The sequence below is a fragment of the Branchiostoma lanceolatum genome, chromosome 7, assembly GCF_035083965.1.
Source record: "Branchiostoma lanceolatum isolate klBraLanc5 chromosome 7, klBraLanc5.hap2, whole genome shotgun sequence".
Lineage (NCBI taxonomy): Eukaryota > Metazoa > Chordata > Leptocardii > Amphioxiformes > Branchiostomatidae > Branchiostoma > Branchiostoma lanceolatum.
The window spans coordinates 21,660,708-21,685,073 of record NC_089728.1 but is presented as its reverse complement, the minus strand read 5'-3'; the positions used below and the strand labels follow the sequence as shown (position 1 = coordinate 21,685,073).

The following is a 24,366-nucleotide window of genomic DNA, read 5'->3' as shown; positions in this document are numbered from 1 at the left end:
TATCATTATACCAGTAATTTATTCTAACAAAAAATAACCATTGACATGGCAAGACATCATTAAAAAGTCACTAGTTGGAACATTTTTCTACCTTGATTGGTTTTTGGCTTTCTGTGTATTTGTTACACGGCTACGTACGGGAACTAAATATGTAGTCAAGATTTTGAACTTAGCTTACAGAGAAGTACATAATTCATTTTTGGAACTTGTAAAAGAAGGATACATAGTTTACGCATCAATTTTACACCAAAAAATAAATAGAGTACAAACTTGACATATAATACACTTATCCCATCATCAATTTCAGTAAGTGGTATTTTTGTTTCAATCTTTGATTGCTTATATAAGATTGCTCAGGAAGGAATGCGGTGGGGTGTTATAAATCAGACTTTCAGTTCATCAGCTTGTGCAACTTTCTTTCAAGTATCATGTCGGTTCCAACTTTGCACCATTTCAACCCCTTTACCCCAATTCCAGCCTGTTACATGTAAGACATTTATATGTGCACCCCTAGATAGGGTGATGTCTGTATTTCTTGTGTATATGTACTGGTATGCTCACAACTTGTAGTGCCTTAGAAAGTGGCGAAGAGTCTTGAGACTGTGAGCAAGATCTTTAAAAAAAACGATCCCAATCTTTACTTTGTTGCAGTGAGTGGTCCCCGGTACCAATTCATTTGTCTTTTCTTAAAGGCAATCAAAGCAATATTAGGGACCAAAACATGGAAATAAAGGAATGCAGAAATCTTTATTGTAGTGACATTCACTAACACTGTTTAGCACATTTGCGTTATAACTTCACACTTTGAGCATTTTAAACCGTGCAAAAATATGCCATACGATGATCCCCTTAGTTTCACGAGCCTACAAAAACCCCGGCGACGATTTTTAGTGAGTTCTCACATTACAACGAAGTCATATTTTTGCATCATGGACATCACTTTACATTGTGATGGTGTTGTTCGAACTAATCATGTATAGAAATTACTAAATAAATTGACTTTCAAAATCCGATTTTCGGGCCCTAACATTGCTTTGGTTGCCTTTAGTAAACATGTTGCATTGCGAACCAAAAAACAATAGCTGAAATGATGGCTGAATGTTTGTACCAACGCCATTGTCTAAAACAGTCAGAGACTTCAGGCTTCTTGTAGATAACTTAAACGAAGAGAGCGGGAAGAATTATTTTAGTCTGCAATGCACATAAATCTTTCTTCTTAATCAACCTTTCAAATTAATATCATATTTCATTCTTTTATGCTAGACTGTGCGTCAGAATCTATTGCACTTGTCTCTTCCTCTTCCACGGTGTCACTGGTTTCTGTTGTTGCCAGGGTTTCATCATCACTTCTAGTTGCCATGGCAACATCCTTCCCAGTACCCTCCTCCTCATCTTCCTGCCCTGCTCCTTCCTCTGCTTCCTCATTTGCTGTTTGCTATAGAAACAGGAGATAAGAGTTATTGGGTTCCAGCATAATAAAGTACAACAGGTACATGTATATCACAAAATGAAAGTACATGCACATACAAACAATGTACAAGTATACACTAAAGTTGGTTAAGTTGCTTTTGCTTAAGTTTCCTCACTTGCACCATGAGAGTCATGAGCTTGTTGTCTTTCAGTTTGCAGTTGAAATAATAGTACAACACAATGGCAATACCAGCACCTGTTCATGAGAGTGTGGCTGATTCGTTACAACAAAAATTGTGAACTGAAAAATGCCAAAGAAATTTGTAGTAAATATATTATACTATGGCGTAATGGCTTGAACGTTTGTCTCAGAATCAAGAGATCACAGGTTTGATTCCCTGATATTCTCTGATGTTGTGCCCTTGGGAAAGGTACTTTACACAACTTTCCTAACTTCATCGCTAATCCGTTGTCTAAAGTGTGTCCTAACATTGATGAAGACACACACTAATTTGGAGTGCCAATGTGCCAAGAACGGCACATTTGCCACCAAGAACAGTAAAAAAATACACTAACAGTAACAAAAATTACAAAGCTTGCAAAACCTCATTCAATTGACATAGATACCCTATTAACTTGATCTTCATACATGCAAATCAACCTGTTTTATGTCAACAAAATCCTCACAAATGTAGCGTATCACAAAGTAAGACACAGAAACGTACCCCCTTTGCCTCTCCCTCCATCACAAAGTAAGACACAGAAACGTACCCCCTTTGCCTCTCTCTCCAGAGCCAACTGTCTCCTCTTGGTCTGTCGCACCTGCACATCCACACCGCACAGCAGGAGGAAGTGTCTACGGTCATTCTTAGGCACGAACGACCTGACCGTCACCTTCCCTCTCCACCCCACAAACACCATCTTACAGTGGACAGCGTCAGGGTTACTGTTGTCGGAAAAACAAGACGGAATACTGTAAAAATGCATTTAAGTTTCCATGGTTTTTATTTCGCAGTAGGGCAACACCAATTAAATTTCTTGGCTCTCGGACTTTTTAAAATGATAATATAGCAAGTAGACAACATTAAAGCAGATAGCAGGAAGGAGAACTTGAATGTGACTGTATTCGATCCATAAAACTGAGTGCACCCAAGGTGTAAACCTGGTCCTCTGGCTTTCTTTTTCACTTATTATTAGTAGCGCTACAGTCATAGGTGGGAAAAATGTTTCGGTGGTTTAAGTTTGCGCTGAAAGTTCACCGCGAAAACCGTGGACATAAAACCACCGCAAATATTTCTGCATTTACAGTATGTCACAACACAGAACATGAAAATCAGTCTTGACAGGGCAGAATTCTAGGCCAGAGATTTCTTTTTTAAAAACCTGAAAAAAAACTGAGATGACAGAAAAGCTGAAGCAAAATCATTCAGCACACTATTGCGTTAAGTACCAACAGAAAGATTTTCAGGTAAGACAAGAGGAATAGAATGTATGTTATCCAATGTATTATGCATTATGTATGTATCATCTACTGTCCACTAATAAGAAAAAACTAAAGAAAGGTACATGTAATAAAATTTCCGTCCGATATCCTTCATCAACTATTAGCATTCTCAGAGACAGTCTTGATACAATGGAAGTAGTTGACCTACTAGTAGATTACCCCATAAAATGGATTCACACAAAGTGTCACATACTGTCTCCCAATAAGTTACTTTTCCTCACCTCATATCTGGTTCATACACCATCACAATACTGCCCTCCTCTGTAAAACAAGGGAATACAAGGTTGGTGAAAATGAGCTTGAACCAGTTCAGCTCACTGAAGAGCTACTCTTTCACTGGTTGTGACAGAGAAGACAGACGCTTTGTACAGTATGTAAATAATTTGACAAGTATAATGAAAGTTTCAATGACCACTGTCGCCTTCTTCAGGATCAATAATGACCAATCACTGCGGAACGTAAACTCGTGAGAGTTACAGACACATGACTGACGTCACGTATCCATGTCAATAAAGTCATGTATCTGTAACTCTTTGCGAGTTTACGTTTTAAAGTGATTTGTCATTATTGATCCTGAAAACAGTGATCCGTGAATATTTTAGTGTTAGAAGAAAGTTTAGCACTGTATCAATATCACTAGCAACACAGATGAGGTTCCATGATGACATTATGTTGTTTGTGGCATACCTAGAGGTTTGAGCTGCTCCCTGGCCTCGGCGGTGAGTTTGTGGATGTGAGGGTTCTCCTCAGTCAGCAGTAGGATGGCGTCCTCCTGTTTTATCTCAACCCTCCTGCCATGGATGAAGGGCAGCAGGGTGGGGATACCCTGGGGGGTTAAAGGTCAGAGGTCAAAGTTAAGGGTTTGCCACGAGGTCAAGGTCAGTAGGATTTTGGACTTATCGTCTCGGTTTGGAATTTTTTTACGATTCAGGGCCGATCTGACGCTTAGCGCTTCTCCAAACATTGTTTTCCTGGCAATTCAATGTTTCTGATGGAAAGGGGTACCTTTAAATTCTGAACTGGAACCTTATTACATCCACTTTTGAATTGCATGGTCACAGTATTGAAGTCCAGCCTACCTAACTGATAAACAATATTGCAACAGGTAGATTTTAAGTTGCATTGTTTTGTGGGTCTAGGAGTATTCAAAACTGAGAAATCAGTTCCAGTGTTAAAGGAAAGGAAAATGCTATAAGCCCAACATGTTTTTGAATACAGCAGCAGAGTGGACAATTGTGTGCTCAGACACTCAAAATATCAGAACTTAGACCAGAGACTGTACCTACACTGCCTAATTCAAAATGAGATGCTTCATTCTATGTGTACAATTTCAAATGTGTACATGTACATGTATGTGCTTGACATCTTGCATATACAAGCAGAATAAAAGTGAACTGAAAGTGAACTGACAATGCTAGTGAAAGGAGTGGCTGCTTTAAGAGAACTACAAACATAAATGTGTTTTTCTCACGTCCTGAGCCAGCCTGAAGAGAGACATTGCTTTTGTCTTGTCGTTCCTGCTCCTGACCATCACACGTAGTCCACAGTTTATCACCTGCAGAGGGAGACAATAACACACTTACACACAAACCAAGGTGGGTCATAGACATGTCATACAATACTACTCTTAAAAATTGCATCAAGAGCTAGAAAGAAAATACATGAGACAATTTTGAGAGAGAAATGTCTCGGAGTCCACAAACGGTTGGGACTAAAAGTCGGATCAGGCAATTGATGGAAATGGACGAATTGTTTTAAAAAGGATTTAAAAAAAAAACATGCTCTTGCATCGTGTGATAAAACCAAATAAAGTAGAACCACAGGAGGCGCAAAGTCAACATACTAGGTTGCTGACATTTTGCAATGTTAAATGCATAAAAGAATAAAAACACTTGAAAAGCTACATGTAGGAAAGCAAGGACTAAAATTGGTCTGGTCTAAGTGAAGATAGTATGCATCAAAACATATACACTCCCCCTAGAACCCCTCTTAGTCTGTACAATGTACTTACATAAAATCCACAAAAAATAGTATGTGTAGAGGATCATGTTAGATGCAATACTGTACATATAGAATACAGCACGGTGTGTTTTGTATCGCTCGAGGTTCTGGGACCGCGGGTGATGCGGAATACACCGTGTTGCATTTTATTTATGTCATACCAACCCGAATGCGAAATGCACCTGAAGTTGAGAGAGTTTTCTGTCCTCGAACAAAAAACTTGTAACATCAATTCTAACCTCCAAATACAGTATTCGAATTTTAGACAGCGGCACAACTGGCGTGCTTGAAATGCATTCTAAACATTCTATGGAAGCCCGTGTGATACAAGTAGAACCCCGTGTGACACGTAAAATTATAACACGATGCGAAACACCCGTATCAAACGTTTTCGCGGCCCAGGGATGACATAAAGTGTAATACCTTGAGACTGTTCTCATTGTACTGTAGGATGTCTTTAACTTCCTTCGACACCAGGTACACAGTACGCTTCTTCCCCTCGTAACAGCGAACCAGAAGCTGGAGGTTAGGGAATGTGTCCGAGATCTGGTAAAAATCCCTGAAAAACCACAAAGCACATGTTTTAGACATTCACAACCACAACACAAAGAGAACTATACCAGAAAATACAAATCTTTGGAGTTCTACAGTGCACCTGGTCTCTATAACAGTTACCCAGTGATCTACCAACCTGACTGGACTTGTAAAAAGGTTGAGGTTCAAGTCCAAAAAAAACTAAAATTCAGGAAACAAGTCTGGACTTGCAAAAAGCATCTCTTGTTTATAGTCTCATTTTTGTTCTAAACTATCTGAAACTTTCCACAGATCGTGAAATTTACAATGTAAAAAGACTAAAACATAACTGTTTTTTTGTGTGTTTATGACTGAATTTTGGGTTTACTACTGACTGTATTTAATTTTGCATGTATGCTTTTCAAATTGTATGTCAACACTCCATTTTCTCCCTAATGCAAAATCAAAGCCCTTATAGTTTGAACATTTCCTCCTTTACAGTACAGTTTTAGAAATACAAAAATACAATACACACCAAAGTTAAGAGTTACTCTACACGGACACGACATGTAGCTTTTTTTCTGCATGTTTTTACTAAATCTGACTGGCAGAAGTCCTTGCCTCATGATAGGCCACAGCTCCTCATCTTCTGTGAAGAAGACAAAGGGATCCTCCTTGTAGGACCCCTCCCACGCTAACTTGGCTTTCTTGGCAGGAGGAGGTCTGAGAAAACAAATGACAGTTAATATACACACATGTACAACAGCTGTTACCTTGCTGATATACATACTTCAAAGGAATATGCCTTTAACAACTTACAGGAATATTAAATTTGTTACATGGAAAGCAAACAGAATGGTTGGTCTAGGGGTAAGTAACCCTGCCTTTGAACGTGGGAGTTGAAAATTTTTCTTGAGGGCTGTCTTCAGCTTTAACTTTCTTTCCATCCCATTCATTGTATACAATGTACATGCAAGTCCACATTTGTTAATTTTTGTTGTTAAATCTGTCATTTTAAACTCACAAACATACATTTTCTTCAATTTCATGTCATGGAGTTCAGGTTTTTTGGACAGACGAGGTGATTTTTTTTCCGTCACAAGAAGCAAGTTTCCGTCATGTAACGGAGGGATGGGTCCTGGAGACAGCCCTGGTTTAAACCCAAGTCTTTGATGCTCACCTAACTTGCACTCTACTGGAAAGGGTTACAGTCCGGATATAAGGCTGGAGCTGCCGTGATTGACAGCATGTTGAAGAACCAACCACACTCATCGATAAAAGTACAAAACTGGTGAGTTACATCTAGACAGTCAGATGTGCAAAAAGCTAGGTACACTCAGAATTACTCTGAGTGTACCTACCCAAAAAGCAAACGTCTGCATGAATGTGTGTTTAAAGCGGTGGGAAATTCCCTTTTAGCCAGCCCAACTGATTTCAATCTTAAGTTCAGCAGCTGCGCGTGAGGTCAGACGTGCATGTAGTTCTGGATGTTGAGTGGTGCGGTTGTACGCTTGCAGCTGGAAAGTGGCTTTTGTGAGATGTAGCTATGTGCAGTACTAGTTTGTAATTGCCATAAACAGAGATTGTAGTTGTTGGCAATTGTTTTACATGATGTAGGGTAAATGTGCTCAACATAAAATGAATGACCTTGATGCATTTCCTATAATTTCATTACAAACGCGCCCATGTAGAAGGCATATTATAACATAGAAGTCTATGGGAAGAAAAAACTCATGAATGAGACCCCAAAGGTTTTACAATACATGTACAAACAAAAAGACATTCCCTTCCATCAATTACCTGGCTAGGCCTTCACTTCCGTTACTGTTCCCTGCTTCAGTTTCCTTCTTCCCATCATCCCCTTCTCCTTGACCTGTGTCTGACCCCTTCCCATCAGCCTTTGCTGCTGCACCAGTTTCACTACTGATGTCCCCCTCCCCTGCTGGGTCCGGAGTGGCACTTGTGTCTGACTGCTTGGCTTCATCTGAAAGGTAAATACAGTTACTTTTGAATGAAGCGCTTTTACAGCAGCCCACAAAGTTATTCATAATGTCCATATGCATGTAGCTCAACTGGTAGCAGCCTCACAGTTGAGCTCCTGGTTCCAATTAGTTTGTAACTGGGAGACCCCAGTTCAAACCCAAGGAAGGGCATCCTGGTTGGAGCTGCATTCAAAAAAATTTAATCTTTCGGAAGGGATGTAAAATGGAGGTACCATGATCAAGGAGTACGCTAGTAAAAGGCACTAGAACAGCCTCATTACTCAGATGGGTACCTACTGTCTAAATATGTATACTTCAGATGAATAATAACAAGCTTCTGCATAAGATGCTACATACTAATGCTCAACATTTGCTCAAGCCACTGTTGTTGCATCAGTCAACTTGTTAGCATGATATTTGCATTCAAGACACCAATTTTGCAGAAGTCTATCAATTCCTAGCTTCAATGATATGTGTGTTACATACATGTACATGTAGATGTTGAATCTGTAGAATAGAAGTGTTGGAATTCCATTTTGTATGTGCCATCTTCTGTATGACACTGACCTGTCACTGCTGCCTCTTCTTTCCTGCGGTCAGCCTTGCCCTGTCTTGTCCATGGCAGAGCCTTGGTCTTCCTTAAGACTGCGACAAAGAACCCTCCAGTGTCTTGGTGATGGGGTAAAATCCTAATGCTGTAAGATACAGGTAACACCAAACAGTCAAATTAGTAAGAAACAAAAAGTCAACATTTCTATGACATAGATAAAGCTTGTTGGCCTGCAGCTAATCTGTATCATTATTCTGCATAGCCAGTATAACCGTCTTTCAGCGTAACACACGAGCTTCGCAGGCACGCAGCGCGACAACAGCCTGCCTAGGCCTGTCACACCTAGCTTTTTGCACATCTGACTGCAACCGTTCTTTAAAGCTACAATGTATTTAGTGAAGATGTTCCTACAGTACTTGATGATGAGTTCCATTCCACTATGGTTCTCGGAAAATACGAATTTTTTACAGTCTAGAGTAGCCAAAAAACTCCTTACCATCTGTCCAGGTGCATTGCCTCAAGCTTGTCAGGGTCAGGGGGTGGGAACATGGACACCCTTCTCAGGTTGGAATGTCTGTCTGTTGGCACTTCATCAATAGAGCCGTAAAACTCACCACTCTTTGTCATTACCTGAAACACAGCAAAATATTCAATAAATACATGCAACATAATAATACAACATGTAGATATTGCAGAGGCCACATGTTTGTTTGTTTTTCGTTTCAAGGCATCCTCAATTGAGGTGAAGCATGACGCTTTTTCAAGTAGTACGTAGTGCAATGTGGCTTCACCACGGCTTGTGTTTATGACCAAGCACACCGGGTCACCCTTACCCTTCTCAATAAGTGTGTTGGGCTCTTTTACGTGCAGAGGTTTGACGCTGAGGCTAATGCCTGAAGCTCCCTCATACACTGGCCCTCGGCTTTACGTCACCATTCAAGATGACGAATGCAATCCCTTACAACATGTCCGAGCTGGACTCGACCCCTAGGATCGAACTTGGGCCAAAGGATCCACGGAATTTGATCCAGATGGTGAAGTAGCGGGGTTGCATTACCGCTTGCGACATGTAATTATAAGGTACTACAAATTTATTCAAGAAGACTTGATTTTGTGGTAGGAGGAGAAATTTCCCTGTGTTTTAAGTTTGCACTGTTGAAACAATTCTCAGGTAAAGTAGTTATAACTACATGCATAATTATGCATGTATAATGGAAATGCATGTTCGAGGTATCATAATTTCACAGTGGATAGCTCACTGAAAATTGAAACTAACACAAACATTTCAAATTTTACGATCAAGTTTTACAGAATCAAATCCTGAATATTTCACGTTGGGATGCAATTATGATATCCTCATATTGTACTCATATATAGTAACAAGTCTGTGTCTAGTAATACTATTAATAGCATGTATATCAGGTTTTAGAAATATTAATCCTGTGTTAGGACACAATTTGAACCCTGTAAAGTAAAAGTGCTTGACCACTGCTAGACCACTGCTCCCAAGAGTACAAATGTTAATGAACGAAGATATGTTAATGAACGAAATGTTGAAAGCAGGACACAATCTACTAATAAAACCACTTGTTAAACTATTCAATAATATATATTATCGAAAGGATTGTTCCCCCAAAACTGGTCAAATAGTTACATAGTCCCCATCTTCAAATCAGGAAAAAAAGACAACGCAAACAACTACCGAGGAATTTCTATTTCTAGCTGCCTGGGTAAACTTTTTACTTCTATACTGAACAAGAGAATCACATCTTTTCTGGAAGAAAACGAAATATTAAAACCTAACCAAACCGGATTCCGCAAAAATTACAGAACAACAGATAACATATTTGTCTTAAAAACATTAATCTCAAAATATACACAATCAGGAAAGCGACTCTTTGCATGTTTCGTGGACCTATCCAAAGCGTTTGATTCTATCTGGCACGAAGGCCTACTATTCAAAATTCTATCAAACGGCATCACTGGTAAATTCTTCAATATAATAAAAAGCCTTTATAGCCAATCGGTAGCATGCGTGAAGACAAATTCAGGTTTAAGTGAATGTTTTCCAATCGAGGTTGGAGTAAGGCAAGGTTGTGTCCTCAGTCCTTCACTTTTTAATCTATACATCAGTGACTTAGCAAATGAACTGAATACAGGAAACTTCGATGCGTCCTTATTAAACACATCTAAGGTATCAAGCCTTTTCTATGCTGACGACATTGTTTTACTGTCCACAACCCAATATGGACTGCAAAATGCAATAAACTCTCTTGGTGCTTTCTGCAATAAATGGAAATTATCAATCAATCTAAACAAAACAAAAATAATTGTATTCAACAAAAAGGGACATATGTCCCCAAACCTCAAATTTTATTCACTCAACAAGAACATAGAGATCGTCTCCTCATACTGCTATCTAGGGGTTGTCTTTACGACAGGGGGAAACTTCACAACAGCATTAAAAATATTACAAAAGAAAGCTCTGAGAGCTTTATTTAGTATGAAAACAACTCTGGGAGACAGTAACCCGTCAATATCTGTCTATTGTAAACTATTTGATGCATGCGTAGTCCCAATACTAACTTATGGTGCGGAGGCGTGGGGCAAAAGTGCCCAATCGAGCAAGTACATCTTAAGTTTTGTAAATCAATCCTGGGTGTTAGAAAGAATGCTAGCAACCTCGCCGCAAGAGCAGAACTGGGTAGGTTCCCGTTATGGATTGCAATTTACACTAGATTATATTCATATTACAAAAGATTGGTTAAAGAGGTGCCGACAAGTAGCCTTCAGTTTGAAGCATATTTAGTACAGCAAGAATTGCATCGAAGTAAAGTACCATGCTGGTTATCCGATGTTAGTAAAATTCTTGAGGAGTCGGGCTATGCCTACCTACTTATTAACAAGGATCACAATACATCCTATGCACAGTCTGCTTTAAAACAAAGACTAAAAGACATTTTTATACAAACATTTTACTCAGAACTAAACTCCCCTGGCAAAAAAGAGAACCAAGGCAACAAATTAAGAACATACAGAAAATTCAAACGGGCATATGAAAGAGAAAAATATCTTGACACCAAAAACTTTAGCCATCGCCGAGCCATGGCTAAGCTAAGAATTAGCGACCACCCACTGCATATTGAAACTGGTAGATACAGCCGGACTCCTCCTAGCGATACACAAATGTAGGCTATGTGCACTCTGTAATAAGAACTCTATAGAAGATGAAGTACATTTTATTCTAGAATGCTCACTGTACAAAGATTTACGCATCTCTTTGGTTAACGCAATACAACTAGACCAGAGATATACAAACTTAACAAATGACAAACTGTTCATATACTTGATGTCATCGAATAATCAATCGGTAATTGAGAAACTCTGTGAATTCGTGTACACATGTCTCAAGAAGAGAGAAGTAGCGTGTAAACTTTAGAGGTAGATAGAACATAGAATAGTTTTCTTCTTTTTTTTTCTGTTATTACAATGCACAATTGTATTACTTGTAATGCATTTAGCCCGGAAGGGCATGAACATGCAATAAACATGATATGATATTTAAATAATACTAATATGCATATGAATTAATATGATAACCCCACCTTCCAGGCAGAGACTCCAGAAAGCCTCTTCAGTCCCGCTAACTTGTTGGACACATCTACAAGCTCTACAGAATCTAAAAAGGAAAGTAAGAACAATCTAAATCTTAAAATCACATCATACTACATGTGTTATTACATCTTTTTAAATCAACATCAACAAGATCCTGGTAGCGTGCGTAGTCCAATAGTTAGCGATCTTCCCTCTGGAACTAGAATCCGCGAGTTCAATCTCGGCTGTGTTGCTCGCCCGACATACACGCTATCGGAAAGGGTTGCAGTCCTTAGGACGGGACCTTAAGACGTGGTCCATTGTTAATTGTACTTGTCGGAAAGAGCTAGGAGAATTTCCCCAGTACAATGAACCTGTAAATACTGTACATAGCGCCTGTCTTCTCTGTCACGACCAGTGGAAGATTAGCTCTTCAGTGAGCTAAACTGGATCGAGATCACTTTCCTTCCTATCCTGGTGTTACCGCATCATTCAACAATGTAGAGTGACTCATACAAATCGTAGAGCAAAATTGTTTTTGACATACTGTAGGCTTATCACTAATTTACTAACATCAGTAATCACAGCTTGATGCATATAAATTCAAAAGCTGTCCACAAATCATGCATAAGCAGAAACCTCCTACCTTCACACTCTGTGAGCAGAGCTGCAATGACAGCCTCATCCTCTAGGGGGTTGAGTGAGCAGGTCGAGTACACCAGCTGTCCCCCAACCCTCAGTAACTCGATACCCCGACGCACTATCCTCAACTGTAGACTGGACAGGAATAAAGGTCCAATCAATCAATCAATCAATCAATCAATCAATCAATCAATCAATCAATCAATCAATCAATCAATCAATCAATCAATCAATCAATCAATCAATCAATCAATCAATCAATCAACCAATCAGACGTTGTGCCCTTGGGAAAGGCACTTAACACATATTTCCCATGTCCTAAGCCCAACAGTAGGGTTTGGGTTGGCGTTAGGAAGGGCATCCGGCCGTAAAAACTCTTGCTTCAAAAAAGACTTGCACTTGATGAGGAGTCCTGGGGCTCCCCCATCCATGTGCAAGCACGTCCAACCCCCATATGATGGGGAACAAAAGACGTAAAATTGGAGAGAGAGACAGAGAGAAAAGCAACTGAGTTTAGACTGAATCATAACCTGAGGCCACACAAGCTTTATTTGTTGGTTCTTGGATTGATTTTTATAAAATTAATGCTAAATTGAAATATTACAATGAGGGCTGCACCTTGATGCAAACAGTTTAAGGGGGTGATTTTTCTTGTAGTAAGACGCAAGTTTTTTTTTCCAGTTTTCTGTTTTCATTGTGGCCCCTTGCTGAATTTTTTCTTCAAAATGTCCGAGAACCAAGAAAGTAGATTGGTGTGGCCTTATCAACCCAACTACACCACCTGCCAAACAGCCCTAAAATCACAGCTAGCTACTAGTATGTTCTTAAGCTAGTTAAATGAATATAAGAAGCACTCTTCAGTTTTTCTCAGGTTCCTAATTGGCACTAGCTGGCACACTTGTAAATCACAGTCATGTAAGAATGCACTACTGTTTTTCTCCTAAGATTCCTTATATCTACAAGAGTTTCTGTCTGTGCATACTTGTGTAGGTTCTGCCCTTGCCCTGGCGACCACTTCTTCCACACATCTGGGTTCTTCCGCATTGTACCATCTCCACTGGGGGAAGTGGAAAAAATTAATGTACATATTGCATGTAATAGTCAGTACTGCTGGTAAATAAAGGAACTTTCTACAAGCTACACTGTTGGTACAGTAAACCATTTGAGTAGTAAAACAAAGCTCGCAAATCTATTGTTTCCTGTATATAAAATGTATTTCTATGTACATGTAGCATCCAGCATTTCATCAATCCATCTATTTACCCACCCACCCACCCACCCAAATCCATCCATCCATCCATTCATGTAGCTTCCCCATGCTTTCCCATAGCTTTCCAACTTCCAAATGCGGCATTACAACACTGATAATGTTAGTGCTATTACACAAGATGTATCCCTTCTCCAAAATACTGAATAGCTTTAAGAAGGAAACAGTATCTTGTAGAATTCTAAACCTAATTTGCAGCCCCACAATGAGTTATACAGTGAACAACACTTACCTACAAGGTACATCACAAAGTACCCTATCATAGGCCAGAGTATCCGTAGCACCATCAGCATCATCCTGCATTCAGCAACAATTAGACAACAGATAAATTGGTTATGTCATGACATCCCTATACTGTCTTGGTATACCAACAAAGTAAAAAAAATGTTTCATCTAGATCATAGTGTGATTTCTGCTGCTATGTTGTACCTTCTCCACTAAAACTCTGCAAAGACAAACATTTTTACTACCATTAAATTGTATTGCAGCAGTTTTTCCATCAGCCGCAATCTCACCCTCAGCCCTCAGTCTTTTCAAAATATATAGTCATATGTCCCTTTCAGTTTGGCTAGGGCCTATATCTTTAAAATCTATAATTCATAACAATTTCATGGATTCTGTTCACAAACAGCCAAAATAACAACGCTGTTACAGGGCTTGAAATTAAATTTTGGGAATAGGTGCACTGGTGCACCCAGCCAAGAAAATAGATGCACAGAAAGAAATTTGGGTGCACAACATGGAATAAAGTTGAATGTCAGCAAAACATAAATACAAAGTTTAACACTTGTGCCTCTCTTAAGAACTTCAATCTGTAATTCTATAGCTAACTTTAAAATTTCAAACAAGTAAATACATGAAATTAAGTACAACAAAAAGTTACATTGCTTTTTCTGATACTTAGATTTCAAAAATATTCTGTATATTACTAGTGTACAATAGAACCTTTACCCTACAGTGTACAAAAATTCTAGGTGCACTGGTGCACCCACAGTCAAAGATTTTGGGTGCACACAGGTGCACATGCACCCACTATTTCAAGCCCTGCTGTTAGTAAAATGTAGCCTCCTTGGCAAAGGTAATGAACGCCACATTACCGAGGGAACAGTCATGTTGGGCATGTGGCTGGCATCATGGTTAGTGACCAGGAAACATGGACTGTTCAGTCTCTTCGCCTGGTGTACCAGCATGTAGCAACGCTTGTTGTCAGCGTCGTTAGCAACCACAAAACCACCTGAAACAACAAAAAAAAAAACAAATAAAACATCAGAAGTCATCAATTTATCAATAATACAGATAGCAATCATACAAAAAAATTTTTTATTCAAGAAGACCCCTGAAAGTTAGAAACATTTCTTTAAAGGGGATACCAAACAAAAATTTAACATGAGAAAGGTACACCTACTGGCTTGCAAGATTTCTTCAATTGATAAATTAAAGTATTGAATCCACTGAGCTCAAAATACGCTGTTGTTTCAATAAAAAAAGCAATTACTGTAAATGCAGAAATGTTCACGGTGGTGTTATGTTCGCGGTTTTCACGGCAACCACTTCACCACGAACTTAAAACCACCCCGAATATTTTTGTCCAATACTGAAGCAGTATGTGACTATAGCGCTGCTGCAAACTTAAAACCACCACGAACACTCCATTTGCCTTAGCGCGAAATAAAAACCATGCAAACTAAAATGCATTTACAGTATCAATATACCACGAACATGTTAACCCTTACTGAAGCAGCCTTAATGGTGATGTTTACAATTTTAGGAAGCAGGGATCCGGAAAGGGTTAAGAAAGCTAGAGGAATGTCTTCAGTAGTTGTTGAGACAGTCACCTGGGAAACTTTGTCCATCTTCTGTATGGAGCATCTCTATCAGCTGGGCAGTCTTAGAACCAGGGGCAGCACACATGTCCAGGATCTGGGGACGGAGATATTGAAGAACATGTTTGAATAGAATCATTTTTTAATAATTCTAATTTATCAGTATCATGTATTGATATTATGTCATACCTGGGCTGCAAAAACGTTCAATACAGGTGTTCCGCATCATGTGATAATTTTCCGTATCACACAGGGTTCTACTTGTCTCACACAGGATTCCATAGAACATTTAGAATGCATTTCGAGCGCACCGGTTGTGCCGCTGTCAGAACTTCGAATACCAGATTCGGAGGTTGGAATCGATGTTGTTACGATTTATTTTTGTGCGATGACACAAAACTTTCTCAGCTTCAGGTGCATTTCGCATTGACATGTGTTTTTTTCGGGTGGGTATGACATAAATAAAATACAACACGGTCCCGGCCCTCCGGCGGTTCGCATCGCCCTCCGGATCCAGTCTTCGGTTGGGCCTATACCTCTGGCAATACAAAATACACCGCGTTGTATAATTCTATATGAATAGTGCTGCGTATTTTATACTATTACATTTTTTTTCTTATTGCTGGCCGGGAAGGAGTCTGCGTCCACTCGGCGTCTCAAAAGGAAATTAAAAATTACTCAGTGGCAATCGGCATGGACTTGTGAAGTCCGCGCCCCGCGGAGGGTGCACGCGCCGCTGGCTCCACGTTCTCACGCCGTAACCATGCGCCCTGCTTTGTCCCGACAAGTTTCCATAACTTGAGGTTCATCGGGGTCACCGTCTCTTTCAAAATACGAAAGTCAGGAACTTACAAGGTAATACAGAACCTCCTTGGTTTGACATACGCCCGCAATTGCTGATATTTTCCGAGAGGAGTGTGTAACTGTCGCAAGGGAGGTATGGGGTTTCCCTAGGTTGAAGCCATCAGAGCTGCCGTCAAAGGAAAAATTGTTTGGTGGTTTCTTGGGACTAGCGGCTGCGGTGACCACGGCAAATTGATTCCTTTTCAAATCTGGCTAATTCCGCAACTTAGAAACCAAAGATGATGTTGCAAATTAGCCTAAGACATGTGGATCTGTTTTAGTGGCCGTCTGAAGTAGCGACCTCACTTGCCCCCCTCCCCAATTCTGCCTGTTACGGACTGACACATAAACGACATAAACATCCGACAAAATTAACCGACCGCCTTTAATAGCATAAATGCCCACATCGATTTAAAAGATAGTTTGTCTCGCCGACGTTGCTGACCCCGACGTGTGTGTTATTTTTTTAGCTGGAAATATAACTTTCGTAACAAACCAGGCGTGTGCCGGACCCATTCAGTCAATTGTTCCTCGCGTACGTGTGAATTACCCTTGCGCGAACATGTGAATTGCCCTTGCGCGAACATGTAAATAGCCTCTCTGAAAGACTTTTTTAATCTTCTTTCCTTTTGAGACGCCGAGTGGACGCAGACTCCTTCCCGGCCAGCAATAAGAAAAAAAAAATGTAATAGTATAAAAACTGTAACTTGAAAAAGAAAACAGCCGGGAGGAGTCTGCATCGGAGGCTATCTTAAACCTTTGAATACATAGATCGTGGAATTCGAGCTATATGAAAAGAAAAAACATTGCTGTCTTTTTGTTTGTTTATTACTGAGCTTTTGTGTTTACTACTGACTGTATATAATTTTGCATGTTTATTTTTCATGTAACATTGTAAAATGTAATTGAAAAAAAAGGATTTCTAGCCTTCTAAAAAGACCTGAACCTGAACCTCTGGACCTGAATCCGACCTGAACCTCAACATGAGTTTAGGTATACAGCACTAGATATAAAACTTGACTGCATGAACCAAAAGTATCCGTCAGCTGCTGAAGAAGATCAGAGGGCAGGTCGAAAATTTCAGTCAAACCCTTGACAGTAATTCCTACCTTATGGTGCGGCTGTACATCCAACAGTAGGGGAGGGATCATGCTCACTGCCTCCTGTCTGCTTACATTGCCCTACAAACAAATAAACAAAAAGATAATTGAACAACAAAACAACAATTTTCATTAGAAGCTACTATGAATACAGAAATGTTTGCGACGGTTTTATGTTCGCGGTTTTCGCGGTGAACTTTCAGCGAGAACTTCAAACCACCGCGAAACTTTTTGCCCATCTGTGACTGTAGTGGTACTATTGTTTCAAACGTGAACTTTAAACCACCGCGAACAGATCATTTTCTCCCTACCGCGAAATAAAAACCACGCGAACTTAAATGCATTTTACAGTATAACAGATCTCTCTATAGAAACATCAATATGTAATGTATTTCACTTTATCTTTATGGTAGCAAAATTTTACGGTGTAAGGAAAATTAACATCTTTACTGAAGTTTAACTTATGGTAGCAGCAGGTGATTTACTGAACGGATGTGTGAAGGAATCATAAATAATAACAAAATTTTTTTTTATGTTGATGATAAGGTCACGGTACAGAGGTGTTCGTGAAAACCATGAACGTAAAGTTACAGTGAATGAAACAAGAATTAGAGTATCTATTTACACCATGTTCTCTCTACAGTTCTTTTTAAAATGTCGTCTTAACCTTTAGCACACTGAAGTAGCCGTTTGACACCCCAGTCTCTATTGGTTACAGAGTCAGGCAATATAGGGAGATGGTTAAAGGCTACAAAAGCAATATTAGGGCCCAAAATATGGAAATAAAAAAATGTTGAAATGTTTATGGTAGTGACATCTACTAACACTATTTAGCACATTTGTCTAATAACTTCATACTTTGAGCATTTTAAAACCGCCCCAAAACATGCCGTACGATGATTCCCTTAGTTTCGCGAGCCTACACAAACCCTGGTGCCGATTTTCAGTGAGTTCTCACATCACAACGTCGTCATATTTTTGCATTATGGATGTCTTTATACATTGTGATAGTGTTGTTTGAACTAATCATTATTGTATAGAAATGACTAAATGAATTGACTTTCAAAATCTGATTTTCGGGCCCTAATTTTGCTTGGGTTTCCTTTAATATGAGGGCCTAAACTGTACTCACAGTCTCCGTCTCTGTAACCAGGAAGTCGTGAAACTTAGCCAGTGCTGGGGACCGTCTCAGGTCCTTCCTAGAGTAGTTAGTCCTCCAGGCAAGCTCATCTGGGTACCTGAAACATACAACATTTCACACATGTAACAACTGGCGAGGGAGGGAATTCAATTAGAAACCATCAACATAAGGGAAGAAGTGAAAGGTGTGGCATCGAATGGCCCAGTGGCTAGGCTACTCTCACCTCTCAAATAGAAGTACCCCCTAGAATATAAGTACCCCCCAGAAAAATCTTCAAAATCTAATATATTGTGCCCCCTGAAATAAAAGTACCCCCTGGAAAATTTCAAAATTGACAGCCGAGGTAAACTGTGTCCACACGACTGTCAGAGGGAAATAAGATAATAAGCAGGTAGGTTGCATCTATTCAATATGCCTGAGGACCATACCTATAAGTATATGAATATTGAACAGAAAAACTGTACGCTTGTTCAAATTATGATGATCTTCCTCGCCACTTCGATAAAATATAATAGTAATGTTGAAAAATTGGGCATAGGTTCCCAAAGGAGGTTAAATATATCTAACCTCCTTGGGTTCCCTGCTATGACCCCTTACCGGCGGCCACGGTGCTTCAAATTCAACAAGTGAAAATGTAACGCTTGGAACCATTAATTCGACACCTTTACGCCAACGCACCATTGTATGATAAATCAACAAGCGGACTTAAGAGTATTTTGGTAATCATTGACTGTATCGTGAGAGTACATTGTTTTTGCCGCAATTGCTACATGTGTGTCACTCTTCCAAATCATTGACATATATCTCGGAAAAATTACGTCTTCAACATCGGACCCGATATGACGGCGCCTTGCGTAATCTGTTCCATACGAACCATTAATCTGACAGTATACAACAATGTCGCTGTTTACCGATAATTTTAATAGTCAGATCAATGGTTATTTCCCAATTTTTCTGGCAACCAACGGCCACTTACACTAGTTACTATAGGCGCCACATGTCACAGTCGGTACGCCGCTGATGCACTCACGATACTGCGGTCAAAATAAATAGTCCTGAAAAACATCGTCCTGTGGCAGATCCGTTCTTATGTTCCATTGCACCGTCGTGGCTATTATAAACCTTGAGGTCTAATGCTTGAGCCTGCTACAGCTATCGAAATGCGAGTAACTAACGTTTGCTTGCACTTCTGCCCGGTAAACAAAAATAAATGCCAGGCGGAAACGGAAACTATCCTAACACAGGTCATCGGCCTGTACCAAGCGAACATCACTGCGATAGAGGGGAGTACGACTCTATTGTGTCGCTATCGTCTTAGCCGCTGTGGGAATGTATGTTCCGGAAATATGAAAATAACACATTGTCAAGTCTTTAATAAAGAATGCAACTTTTGCATTACTTGCTGCCAAAATTCAATTATTTGATAGTATAACCTTGTCATTGGCATGCTAAACCCGTAGTGAGACGGTTGGTATGGTCTTTGAGACCTGTTTGCACTAGCTTACACGTGGCTCCGGACTTTTACATTTGAAAATAGGGGAAAATAGAAAGAGTAGTTAAGTTGTTGACGTCGGTTACTATTTCCAATTGCTGATAATGTATAACACTTGTTGGACATGCCTATTTAACAATCCAAGACAGGAAAGGGGAAAAATGGATAAATAGATAAATATAAATGATCTGCTTCGTCTGCTATTGCTCACGTGATCACCCGTATGATTCTGGGAATATTCAAAATGGCGGTTTCCGAAGGCGCGCGTTCGCAAAGCCTCTGGATAATTTGCGCTTTGTTTGGATCAAGGACAAAACTAGACTTATTTGTTGTTATTGATGGACATATTGTTTATTCCTCTTTTGATCGATACAAGTATAGATATGTAATGTGATGATATGAAGAAGAAAATGTCGACATTGTGACGGTGTGTTGCCACTGCTCCCTCTCCCATGACATACGTAACGTTAAAACAAACGGTTAGTAAATTGACGACCTCGTCATTGCAAAGTTTGATCTTCATGAACTTAAGACTGTACCTTTTTGACATCAGTACTTAACTCGTATTGGAATGCAATTAACAGTTTTTGCATCAACCTGCTGAATCTTGATTGGCAAGCCAATACTTAAAAGTGTCGAATTAAAAGGGTGTCGAATTAATGGTTCCTAGCGTTACATGATACAGTGTATAATACATTTTCTACTTGGAACTTGCTGCAAGTGATCAAGGAAAATTGTTGTACATGAATTTCATTATCTTTTATCATTACTGACATATATTTATTATAATCAAAATCATCAGATAGCTAAATTGTTCCTATTCATATTTTCTAAAGACATGAAAAACGAAAACAAATATGAACACCAAAAAAAAAAGGGCAATGTCCATAAACGTTTGCTCCATAGCGTCGAGAACAAAGTTTTTGTGAGGCAATCGGATTTCGGGTTCCCGCGGTTGAGCCCACAATATTGAACAGAGCTCGACTGTAAAAGTAGCACAGCGTCTCAGGCCGCACATACAAAAAGATTACCGATTACATGTTGACAATACAAACGGCCCTTTACCGCTAAATTTGGAAAATCATAAAGTTATTCTAAAATGCAAACCCTCCTAAAATATAGATAGAATTCTGTGTCTATCGTTGCCTCAAAATATAATATTTTCCACGCGATTACGGTATCATTTTAAAGACCGTAATCTGCACTATGCAATATGCTGCTAGTTTTACATTCACCACGCCTGATGGTGCCGCCGCCATGTTTCCATGGCAAAACATGCTGTTGTTTACCGCTCGTTTTGTGCCGTTCTTAGATTTTGCGGCCTCAAAACACATATCACAAGGGCAGCTAAGTCATAACTGTTAATTGTTGTTTTCACGTGTAATGTATCTTCTGTGAATGAATTATTCTTCCGCCGTGCTGCCGATAGCGGTCTTTGAATTCTTCCCTGTGCAAGTCTAACGTTACTACGGACACGTTTTTTAATCAGCGTGCTTTGGTTTACGATGTAAACAGAGACTGTCAAAGTTATTTACATGAAAATTGTATTTGGAAATGTCAGTGTTGCGTCTTGTTTTCCCCCAATAACAACATTAGCTGTGTAACGACATTGCAAGATCGACAGATATGTTACGAGTGCCGCAAGGATTTCACAAAGGCCGCCGCCGGTTTATAACGTTATAGCAGTGGGGAAATCAACGCCGCTAGGCCCAAAAATAGCGAATTACTGGCAAAAATACTGGGGAAATATGGGCAGAAAACCCAAAAATTTCGATTTTAGAAGGATATCTGGTTAGCAAAATCCCAACTTTAAAAAAATAATAAACGTACCATCTAAAATAAGAAAGTACCGGGCGGATTTTGAGGCGAAAAAAAAATAAACGTACTGGTACATTTATTTGAGAGGTGAGAGTAGCAGAGTAAAAATGGCTACCTGACTTTGGTTGGGGAGGTAAAAGGCAGTGGAAGGAGAGGGTTGGGCTCCGCCTTCCAATACAGTACCCTAGACACAGTGGATAAGAACTAGTCTCTACCAGACTAACCGTGCCGGCTATAGGGAAAATATTTGCCTGGGGATTTTGGCCATGGAGGGTTTCGTTCGCAGGCCCAGTAAGGATTGCAGATTGGACCCTCTCTGCGTAGCCAACTCCCTTCACTCTACAGTCTACACATATCAATATACAATTCACTCTATTTGGCCAATATCTACTATTTTCCCAGCGACCCGCGGGGCCTGGTAGAGGCTAGATAAGAACCCACTGCCCCTGTGGCCTAAAAACGGTTATGAGACAACCATTACCTTTTTTTAGATAATATTATAAAGATTGGCAAAATATATGTTTCACTTTGTTGGAGTAAAAAGATACACAAGCGGAGATACTAGTTGTCCTTACCATGGGATAGGCTGGGGCTTTTCCAACAGCTCTCCATCCTCAGAAGTGACATCTAGCAGTTGGCTGATGTACTGCCCCTTTAGTCTCCTCAGGAGCTCCTGAGCATGACTGGGAAGAGACAGAGACAGTCAACAAGCAAGAAAAAGTTTAAACCACAGTAGATTATTACAATGGACTGTCATACATGTACTAGTACATACACTAGACACATACACTTCATTGAACAGGGTGTTCTTTTTTGTATAAAATTTAATAAGTTCAAGTTTAAATGAGCATATATCTTTACATTAGCACTCTATCTCATGAAACATTGGTCCAGGAGTAAAAGGTATCAAATGCACCAAACCATACCATACAAAATCTTAAATCATTGTATAAGACTGTGTCTGTAACTTAACTTACCTCTTATACCCTGTAATACGGAACGTGGCAGGCAGGGGGCTCCTCAGCCCTTCCAAGAACTTGTCCCACTCCCCCTCTGGGACAATACCTTGTTCCTGCAAGCACAATCAACTTTAAATTATCTGGATATCTTATGGTATATTCATTATCAACGAAGTTACCTTAACCTGTATCAGCATTCAATGAAGCACATCAGTACATTCTGTGAAGATATGCCCATGATTGTACATTCATTATCTGTATGTGTACCTAATCTTTGTACATGTAGATAACCAGTATAACTGCTATTTGATGTACATGCAACACACCAGCTAATATTAATAAACACTGCATATGGGCTTCCACATCTATTACTGTCTGGAGATTATTGCACATTGCAACAATGAGACAAAACATATCACTGGTAGTGCAATGCAGGGAAAGTGTTTCCAGCCCCGAGGCCTACGATTTACATGCAGTAATTGTAATTTAAGGATTTTACCTTGTAGAACTTCTCAAAGTCTTTGTTTTCCTTGACGAATGTGTCTTGCCACTCGTTAGGCCTCTGCTGTCTCTGGTCCCGGTGGGGTCTGTCACGCCTCTGCCCTGGACCACCGTGCCCAGGCCTCTGTACATGTGAGGAATACAAACACATGGAAACTATATGGTTAGACTTATGAACTTTCACGATATATAGAGATTGGATTTTACAGGAGGGGAGAAGGCTACACAGGACTTCCAGCCTTGGTTATAAGCCCATTCGTCAATTTGAGTCCGCATGAGCAGTGTCAAAGGTGAAGGCCATTGGCTTGTAAACAGTTCTCATCTCAACGTTATGTCGATTTGCATAACAACGCCCAGACGGGTTTTGTTTTAGGGGCACCGCACCTTAAATCGACACCGCACATGCATACTCATATTTACGAATGGGCTTATATTATATATAATCTGTATCTGTATCTGTATCTATATAGGACAAATGATGTTGGACAATGCGATTTGGAGTGATGTATGTACTTATTTAGTCCGGGCCGATGGCCGATAGATGATGATGTATCTATATAGACGGTATTACCGCCATTCGGCGTAACACACCAGCTTCGCAGGCACGCGGCGCGGCAGCAGCTGGTTATATTACACCGAACGACCTGAGCTAAGTAGCAGGCTCTAATTAGAGAGACAAACGTTTCCATGATTCAAACAAGCTTCTTATAACTTTAAATGTTACAGCTACATCTCTACTCATGATTGGTCTAACATTACATTATCTATAATCTTATCAAGCTAACCACTCCCCCCCCCCCATAGCACACTGACTGACAACCAAATAAATACGACTGGATCTGGCTTATTTGTGTGATGATAAAACAAATACGGGTAGATTGACCAATGCGTTTATGCATATGAATTTGAACGTAAATCACTATAGATACATCCCCACGTGTCTTGCATGTCAACAAGTTATCATCATCATGCGTCACATTTTCCTTGGAACCACATCACTTTGTCATCACTTTTTCTCACTTCACTACGCACAAACCTTTTTCTTCCACCGCCTTCCCATGATGGCACTAACTGGGGTGGTCGATATGAACCTCAAAGGAAAGAGGTTTCTCACCAAAGATGTAAAATTGCGCATGCAACGTAGACTTTTCCGTAAGAAAGATTTATTATCACATGTGCGCGGCCATCTTTACTGATGCATGTTGGGTAAATGTTACAGGCGATAA

General features: G+C 39.8%; 1 protein-coding gene across 2 annotated transcripts; it reads right to left on the bottom strand.

Annotated features, from left to right (window-relative positions):
* LOC136438152 (RNA cytosine-C(5)-methyltransferase NSUN2-like) lies at positions 1-24,358 on the bottom strand. Of its 2 annotated transcripts, none has more exons than XM_066432878.1 (22): positions 24,177-24,357; positions 23,139-23,264; positions 22,658-22,752; positions 22,256-22,363; positions 18,362-18,467; positions 17,239-17,310; positions 15,299-15,383; positions 14,561-14,697; positions 13,696-13,760; positions 13,179-13,253; positions 12,201-12,331; positions 11,566-11,639; positions 8,457-8,590; positions 7,978-8,105; positions 7,229-7,412; positions 6,050-6,151; positions 5,339-5,474; positions 4,386-4,469; positions 3,602-3,740; positions 3,136-3,175; positions 2,182-2,356; positions 1-1,435 (listed from the first exon to the last, which is right to left on the bottom strand). In XM_066432878.1, exons 1-22 carry the CDS (start codon positions 24,273-24,275, stop codon positions 1,247-1,249), a joined length of 2,484 nt encoding a protein of 827 aa, XP_066288975.1. In that variant the 5' UTR covers positions 24,276-24,357; the 3' UTR covers positions 1-1,246. The 2 variants fall into 2 exon arrangements, with proteins under 2 accessions (XP_066288975.1, XP_066288976.1); XM_066432879.1 differs by having other exon boundaries at positions 1,297-1,435; positions 2,136-2,356; positions 24,177-24,358.
* Between the last annotated feature and the right edge of the window lie 8 nt (positions 24,359-24,366).